The sequence below is a fragment of the Lolium perenne genome, chromosome 1 (assembly GCF_019359855.2).
Source record: "Lolium perenne isolate Kyuss_39 chromosome 1, Kyuss_2.0, whole genome shotgun sequence".
Taxonomy (NCBI): domain Eukaryota; kingdom Viridiplantae; phylum Streptophyta; class Magnoliopsida; order Poales; family Poaceae; genus Lolium; species Lolium perenne.
In genome coordinates this window covers 201,045,355-201,054,621 of record NC_067244.2, presented here as the reverse complement: position 1 = coordinate 201,054,621, position 9,267 = coordinate 201,045,355, and the positions used below count along the sequence as shown (strand labels likewise).

Below are 9,267 nucleotides of genomic sequence, written 5' to 3'. Positions count from 1 at the left end.
TTGTGTAAGCAAAGGTTGGGGGAGTGTCATCATCATAATAAAACTAAAATAAAAAGGCACTCCTTCATGGTATGAGATTGTTGGCGAGCACCCGAGGATTCGGTTAGCCATGGTTTGTGAAAGAAAGGTTGGAAGGAGTGCCACACAAAATGAAAATAATATGGGAGCCGCTCTTAGGAGGTTGTCCGGCAAGGGGTTAGAGTACCGCTACCAGTCGTTGACAACAACAAACACTTCTCAAAATGTTACTTTTATTCTCTTTATATGATTGCAAAACTGAAAAAGCTCTAGCACATGATTTAATCCCTGCTTCCCTCTGCGAAGAGCCTGTCTTTTACTTTATGTTGAGTCAGTAAACCTATTTCCCTCCATCTCAAGCAAGCATTTGAGTAGTTGTGATCAAACCATAATATTGTGATTTGCTACATCATGTCTTTTATTCTTCCTTGTTTAGTACAAGTTTTATCTGAATGAATATAGCTTTGCAAGTTATCAATGACCATGAGAAGACCATTATGATTGAGTATGCAAGTTGTGCCTTATAAATGAGAGCGCTGCTCAATAAGATAAATATAATCTGTTAGTTGTTCTCTGACCAAGAACGAAGTTTGCCATCACCAATCATGATTTCTCATGCACCTTTACTTGTGATTACCCTATACTTGTTTCAATATGAGTTATAAGAGGTTGTCTACTATAATGTCCTGTGTGAATGAATATGATGCTTCTTGTCCGTATTTTATTTATCGACTCTTCACTCCATAAACATGTGGTCATGTCTATCGAGCTCAGTTTCGCTTGGGGACAAGCGAAGTCTATGCTTGGGGGGAGTTGATACGTCCAATTTGCATCACTATTTTATATCATAATTTGCTGTTATTCATTGATATATTTCATATTGGGACACATTACTTATGTTATTTCATCTATTTTGCATGTTTCATCGTTATTGGAGGATCGAACACGGAGCCGAGGATTCTGTTGGAAAAAGCACCGTCGTAAAGCAATATTTTGGAAGATCAACTACTGGAAGGAAATTATACCAAAAATCCTATTTTTCAAGATGACGAAGGAAGCCGAAGGAGGAGCCGGGAGCAGCCGGGGTGGGCCCACACCCTAGGGCGGCGCGGCCCAGGCCCTGGCCGCGCCGGCACTGTGGTGTGGAGGGCCCACGACCCCTTTCGCCTCCTTTTCTTCGCCAAACCCTTCGTCCCGAAGACCTAAGCCACGAGAGGGTACCTCGCGAAGAGTTACAGCCGCCTCTGCGGGGCGGAGAACACCAGAGAAAAGAGCTCTCCGGCGGGCGAGGAATCCACCGGAAATTCCCTCGGGAGGGGAAATCGACGCCATCGTCACCGTCATCGAGCTGGACATCATCGCCATCACCATCATCATCATCTCCACCATCATCACCGCCGTCATCACCGCTGGACACCGTCACCGCCATAGCAATTTGGGTTTGATCTTGATTGTTTGATAGGGGAAACTCTCCCGTGCTCGATTTCTACTTGTTGTTGATGCTATTGAGTGAAACCATTGAACCAAGTTTATGTTCAGATTGTTATTCATCATCATATCACCTCTGATCATGTTCCGTATGATGTCTCGTGAGTAGTTCGTTTAGTTCTTGAGGACATGGGTGAAGTCTAAATGTTAGTAGTGAACTATGGATGAGTAATATTCAATGGTGTGATATTTAAGTTGTGGTGTTATTCTTCTAGTGGTGTCATGTGAACGTCGACTACATGACACTTCACCATTTATGGGCCTAGGGGAATGCATCTTGTATTCGTTTGCCAATTGCGGGGTTGCTTGGAGTGACGAAACCTAAACCCCCGTTGGTATATCGATGCAGGAGGGATCGCAGGATCTCAGAGTTTAAGGCTGTGGTTAGATTTATTTCTTAATTACTTTCTTGTAGTTGCGGATGCTTGCAAGGGGTATAATCACAAGTATGTATTAGTCCTAGGAAGGGCGGTACATTAGCATAGGTTCACCCACACAACACTTATCACAACAATGAAGATTATTTAGCCGTATGTAGCGAAAGCACTAGACTAAAATCCCGTGTGTCCTCGAGAACGTTTGGTCATTATAAGTAAACAAACCGGCTTGTCCTTTGTGCTAAAAAGGATTGGGCCACTCGCTGCAATTGTTACTCTCGCACTTTACATACTCGTACTTTATTCAACTGTTACATCAAACCCCCCTGAATACTTGTCTGTGAGCATTTACAGTGAATCCTTCATCGAAACTGCTTATCAACACATTCTGCTCCTCGTTGGGATCGACATTCTTACTTATCGAAGATACTACGATACACCCCCTATACTTGTGGGTCATCAACCTCCGACATCTTTGTTTTGGAACGTACACCGCTGGCATCTTGTAAACACATCCATCAAATATAATCAAGGATGGAGTAGGTCTTTACCTCCAACGCGATGGACCGAACTTAGGTACATCGTGTCTATGTCAATCTCGTCCAGGACATGTTCGCCAAAAAAAAAAATCTCGTCCATGACATCCAATGTTGACATAGTTTTACACCTCATCTAAGCTACCCATGTAGTATCTGCTTAACAATACGTCGACAAGTTAGGTTTTTTTTTGCACCTGGCGACAAGTTACGTGTCACATGGTAGGCCAAGACATTTCTGACTACCTAGGCCCATATTCTGAAGATTTCAACTTTTGTTTGTTAAAAGTTACAGAAACACTTTGTTTGGTTTGAATATTTTCTGGTCTGCTAAAAAGAAGAGAACAACTTCCTTTTGTCGCATAGCACCTATTGTGGGCCCAAGTACAATAAATAAAAAATGATGTCAAACTTACTAATTAAATTACAAGTTTTTTCTTTAAAACAATTGACCCCAGCAGTTGTGGTTTTGTGATAAAAAAAAAAGAATTCCAGGTTTGTGGTTTTTGTGAAACTCTAGACCTAACAGTAGTGGTTTTATGAATTTTGTTATTTGAAAAACGAAAGTACGCAATGAAGAACGTGATACAATGAATTCACCGAGTCATCTAACATAACCGTCAGCTCCAACGTTTGTTATCATCCTTTTTTAAATTCACAAGGAGTAGTAGGAAAGGATGGAAATAGTCGTGACACAGATGCAATCAAAGGGATGAGACGCACGGACCGTGTCACTGTGCAGCCCGCAGCTGCGATCACGTCCTCGGACAATTTCCAACCCGTATGCCCGGCCTGCAGCAGATGCAGAGATCACGGAAGGACGCGATCAGATCAAACCAACCGGCCGCTTCAACTCACCTGTCAGAACCAGAGCCAAGTCATCGGTTCAAGCCAACCCTACCAAATACCAATCCATCTCACCCGTACACGACCCCTGATCCAACGTCGACACTTCACCACATCCTCCTTCAAACATTCTCACCTACAAAATAAGCCAAAATAAGGTTAGACGAAGAAGAGAATAAACAAGGCTTATTCGGGTAAGCGTGGCATCAAGGTCCAGGAAAGTCAGGACGATTCCGTCCACGTCCAGGTTCAATTCTCCACCCCAATCCCAGCTCAACGCGCCAACACGTCTCACTCGCTCGTATATATACCCACTCCTCTTCTCCATCTCACCTCAATAAATCCATCCATAATCATATCCAAGTTCAATTCGACAACAAACCCTGCACGCATCCTCTACCTTCCGCCTGCCGCAATGGCCAACGCAAGAACCACGACGCCGTCTCCTTCGACTTCTTCTTCATCATCCTCCTACTCCTCCTCCGCCTCCGACCAGGACATCCTCCGCTCCCTGCGCCGCCTGGCGCGGGACCTGGCCGCCGCCGACCCGCCGGCGCCGTTCCTCCGCGCGGTCTTCGCGTCCGTGTCCCGCCGCGCGCGGCTCCTCCTCGCCGTCTTCGACGACCTCCTGCTCCTGGGCGGCGCGCTCCCGCGGTCGGCCTCGCTGTGCCTCCGCGAGGTGCTCCTCGTGCTGCAGCGGTTCAAGGCCGTGGTGGCCGACTGCGCGGCCCGCAGCCGCATGCGCCTGCTTCTGCAGTCCGACGAGGTCGCCGCCCGCGTGCGCGAGCTGCAGCACGACCTCGCCACGCTCCTCGACATCCTCCCCGTCGCCGACCTCGGCCTCGCCGACGACGTCGCCGACCTCCTCGCGCTCGCGTCCCGCCAGTGCCGGCGCCCCGCGCCAGAGGCGGCGGTGGAGAGGGAGCTCAAGGCCGGTGTGCTAGCGCTTATCCAGGAGGTGGAACGCGAGATCGTTCCTGGGAGGGAGAGGTTGGAGGCCATCCTCGAGGAGGTGGCCATCAACGACCCCGCCGGATGCAGCGAGGAGATCGAGACCTTGGAGCGGGAGATCGGGGAGCGCGTCGCCGAGCGCTGGACCTCCGCCATGATCGCCCTCGTCGGTCTGCTCCGTTACGCCAAGTGCGTCCTCTTCAGCGCCGCCACGCCGCGGCCGCTCGACTCCAAGGTGGATGTGGATCTTGACTCCGACGACGCCGCCGAGCCTCCGGCGCCCCCGCAGGACTTCCGCTGCCCCATCTCGCTCGACCTGATGCGCGACCCGGTGGTGTCCTCCAGCGGGCAAACCTACGACCGCGAGTCCATCACGCGGTGGTTCGGGGCCGGCAAGTCCACCTGCCCCAAAACCGGCCAAGTCCTCACCAACCTTTCGCTCGTCCCCAACAAGGCCCTCAAGAACCTGATCTCCCGGTGGTGCCGCGAGAACGCCGTCCCCATGGAAGTCAACGGCGAGACCGGCAAGCCCGGCAAACCCGAGCCGGCGCCACCGGTGGCGTCGAACAAGGCCGCCGTCGAGGCGGCGCGCATGACGGCGTCGTTCCTGGTGAAGAAGCTCTCCGCATCCTTCTCCCCGGGGTCCGACAACCGCGTGGTGCACGAGCTCCGGCAGCTGGCCAAGTCCGGCGGCTCCGGCAGCCGCGCCTTCATCGGGGAGGCCGGCGCCGTCCCGCTCCTGGTCCCGCTGCTCACCTCCAACGACGCCGCGCTGCAGCTCAACGCGGTCACGGCGGTGCTGAACCTGTCCATCCTGGAGGCCAACAAGAAGCGCATCATGCACGCGGACGGCGCCGTCGCGGCGCTCTGCGAGGTGATGGGTTCCGGCGCCACCTGGCGCGCCAAGGAGAACGCGGCCGCCACCGTGCTGAGCCTGGCGGCGGTGCACACGTACCGCCGCCGGCTGGGCCGGAACCCGCGGGTGGTGGAGGAGGTGGTGCAGCTCGTGCGCACCGGCCCGGCCAGCACGAAGAAGGACGCGCTCGCCGCGCTGCTGTGCCTGTCGGCGGAGCGGGAGAACGTGGGGAGGCTTGTCGGCGCGGGCGCCGCCGAGGCGGCGCTGTCGGCGGTCGGCGAGGAGGAGAGCGCAACGGCCGTTCTGGCGTCGCTCGCGAAGAGAGGAGGCGCCGACGCGATCGTGAAGATCGACGGCGCCGTGGCCAGGCTCGTCGCCGAGATGCGGCGCGGGACCGAGTGGTCGCGGGAGTGCGCGGCGGCGGCGCTGGTGCTGCTGTGCCGGCGCGCGGGGGCCGCCGCGGTGACGCAGGTGCTGGCGGTGTCCGGGGTGGAGTGGGCCATCTGGGAGCTGATGGGCTCCGGCTCCGAGCGCGCGCGGCGGAAGGCGGCGTCGCTCGGCAGGGCTTGCCGGCGCTTCGCGGCCGCCAACGTGGTGCAGGACAGGGAATGCCTCACCTCCACCACCGTGTCGCCGCGGGCCGTGGCGGCGGCGTGAATTCGGTTCCGCTACACTGATGATCCGTAGGAGTAACTCAAAATCCCCCAAAAAAACAGGGTAGAAATTCCTTCCTTGTAAAAAATTTGTTGATTGGCTTGTAGTTGTAGGCTGCCACGATTCTTTATTATCCCAAATGGGACACAATACACAGAGTAATTTGATCAACTGTGCATACACACAACATTCTTTGCTTCGTTTTTTAGTTGGTTAATCTTGTAACACTGCAGAAATACGAATGAAATTGCTGTACAAAAGATTATGAATTTGTGATGCTCATTCTTGGTTGGTCGTGTTGAACGCGGCAACGGTGTCAGCTGTGCTCGCATACTATACTCGACACTGACAGAACGGAACGCGTCTTGCGGATCGCAATGATTGGGTAATCGATGGCACCACTGCGTCCGTGAGTGGTTGTCGCGGTGCCGGCCTTTCCCAGCCGTTCCCGTCCGTTCAAAGAAGATGAAGAAGAAACCTCGAGGCGAGGAGTGCAGGATAGAGGGCGACGAATATGTCGCGCGGCTGGAAATGGTGGATGAGGAGTGAGCAGTGCGCATTTCCAGCTAGCCTGCACCGGCTTTTGGGCAGAAAGGGCGGCGCTTTTCCCGCTGCCAGCCCGGTTCGCATCATCCATGCTACTCTAGGGGGCGTCATTGGGGTTTCTTGTAAACAAATTTCTGGTATTCATTAGAGGCTAAAATCATCTTCACTCGTCCTCTTTAAATCGGCTCCGGCATTACTGATTTTTAGCCCATATGTGAGGGTTTGGATGCAACATGCAAGCATGAAAATCGGTCCGGTCGGCTCCGAGTTATCGTCCCAATACAAATGAAAAACTACTTATACTCCTGCCTAGCCCTATTCCCCTATAGTACATGTTTCTTTGTAGTCGTTGTAGTCAGCGGAGTTGTTGTCGTTTCCACCATTGCTCGTCGGCCGCGGCTGGAACCTATGTAGAGGCGGTGGTTGCATTCGAAACAACTGTGCTTGTGCACGCTGCAGGAACCGGTGGCCGCAGCAGCTGCAGCCTTGGCCGTCCTCGCCACCACACGCACGGTAGGCCTACTCCTTCTCCCACCAAGACCAGTCGTAGTCAACAGGCGGCTGGGGTTCCAAGGAGGCGCGGATGGCTACACGCTAGACCAGATTACCGCCTCGGGATACGAGACGGGCAACATCTCACTGCCAAGGCTGGTCCGCGTCAATTTTCCATCCATCCGGCGCCCCCGCTAGCACTCCCATGGGTAGGGTTCGGTCTGGGAACGCTGGATAACTCCTTGACCTGCGCCAACAGAAAAAAAAAATGGGGCATGTGGTTGGGTATGGTTTTTAGCGCCGGCGTCCCCTTACGGCTTCAAGGGGCCTTTGGAAAGAGCGAGCGGAGATGCTCTAAACATCGAGTATTTGGTAGCTCACATGGGGTATGACTTTTGAAACAGCCTAAAAATCGATCCGGGAGGCATGGTAGATTCTGTTTGTTTCCACGTGGACTGTTGTTCCATGTGGACATGCGCTAACAAGTACCGTTAGAAAGGTCTACATTGTTCTTACGTTTGTACTAACAAGCTTGTGAAGATGGACTATGCATGGTGCGCATGGACTGGTTTCCTACAACTGGGTACCAGGACCAGCAGGACCAGCTTGAACTAGAAGGCGCCAAAGCCGGTGGTGTCGGGCAGGGTACAGGCATAGGTGATGCCATTGCACACCCATGGCCACCAGCCGATGCTCATGCACACTCCAAGGGCCCTAATTCCACGCCGCCGCTACTTCCAACTACATGTCGACGACTTGGACATGTTGGTCGTCCCATCAACGTTTCAGAAGGGCCTCGGGGAGTGGAACAAGATCACACTGCCCTGCAGCGTGGGTCTCGGTGACATGGGAATACCTTACTGGGCCTGTGACCTCAGCATCCCTTGTACATGTTTGGGAAGAAGCCCATGAAGCTAGAATACTGGAGGCATCCGAAGCCGAGGAACTAAGCATATCGAATAAGGAAAGGACCATCTTGGAACCGACATAAACATATCCTTGCATGTTTATGTGTAAACCGACCCGAACTGAACTTGAGATCTAGCGTCCTATATAAAGGCTAGGAGGAGCCAACGGGAGGGATAACGAATCAACTGCTATAACCCTAGCTTTGTTCTAGTTTTACGACGACTTTGCCTTACAATCAATACATTGTTGGACTACCTTGTTTGTCTGACAAGCCGACGAAACCACCAATGCACATCTTTCCCTGAAACCCCAAGTCCATATCCATGGATATTGCCGAGGTTAACCCTCATCAGTCGGCTTGCGGCTTCTGCGACGAGTGGGTGCAGGATGGTGTTGGGGAGGAACTGGCCGGAGGTCGTCCAAACGTACAATATCCAGTCAGGCTCTATACCTACAACGATCAAAGCTAGGCGGCGGCCGCCGTTTCCACGCCGATGTGATGTTTGTCAGTATTTTTAATTGTCTTTATGTAGTAGTAGTTTAGTATGGTGAATTAATGATAGTATGAACTTGTCTGTTGGGTTTTGATGAGCGGTTCAATCCTAATGTTTTAGGGATTTGTATGCCTTAAACTATGTTAGCTTTTGATTAGCGGTGTTCGTGTAAACCCTGACTGTTAGATGCATGTGATAACCTACTTACTAATATACCGAGAAACGGGACTCTTAGGAGAAGGCGATCGGGAGGCAGCTAGAAAAACCCATCTAGGGTTCCGTCCCCTCGTCGGCGACGCTGCAGGTCCGCTCCGCCTCCGTGAAGGAGATATGCCCTAGAAGCAATAATAAAGTGGTTATTATTTATATCTTTATGTTTATGATAAATGTTTATATATCATGCTAGAATTGTATTAACCGAAACATTAGTACATGTGTGATATGTAGACAAACAAGAAGTCCCTAGTATGCCTCTTAAACTAGCTTGTTGATTAATGGATGATTAGTTTCATAATCATGAACATTGGATGTTATTAATAACAAGGTTATGTCATTGTGTGAATGATATAATGGACACACCCAATTAAGCGTAGCATAAGATCTCGTCATTAAGTTATTTGCTATAAGCTTTCGATACATAGTTACCTAGTCCTTATGACCATGAGATCATGTAAATCACTTATACCGGAAAGGTACTTTGATTACACCAAACACCACTGCGTAAATGGGTGGCTATAAAGGTGGGATTAAGTATCCGGAAAGTATGAGTTGAGGCATATGGATCAACAGTGGGATTTGTCCATCCCGATGACGGATAGATATACTCTGGGCCCTCTCGGTGGAATGTCGTCTAATGTCTTGCAAGCATATGAAAGAGTTCATAAGAGACCACATACCACGGTACGAGTAAAGAGTACTTGTCAGGAGACGAGGTTGAACAAGGTATAGAGTGATACCGAAGATCAAACCTCGGACAAGTAAAATATCGCGAGACAAAGGGAATTGGTAATGTATGTGAATGGTTCATTCGATCACTAAAGTCATCGTTGAATATGTGGGAGCCATTATGGATCTCCAGATCCCACTATTGGTTATTGGTC

The 9,267-nt window shown here is 51.2% G+C and overlaps 1 protein-coding gene across 1 annotated transcript; it reads left to right on the top strand.

Moving 5' to 3' along the window:
* The first annotated feature begins 3,593 nt into the window (after positions 1 to 3,593).
* Positions 3,594 to 6,008, top strand: LOC127319143 (U-box domain-containing protein 16-like). The gene has a single exon (XM_051349360.2). The coding sequence runs from the start codon at positions 3,681 to 3,683 to the stop codon at positions 5,727 to 5,729; it is 2,049 nt and encodes a 682-aa protein (XP_051205320.1). The 5' UTR covers positions 3,594 to 3,680; the 3' UTR covers positions 5,730 to 6,008.
* The last annotated feature ends 3,259 nt before the right edge of the window (positions 6,009 to 9,267 follow it).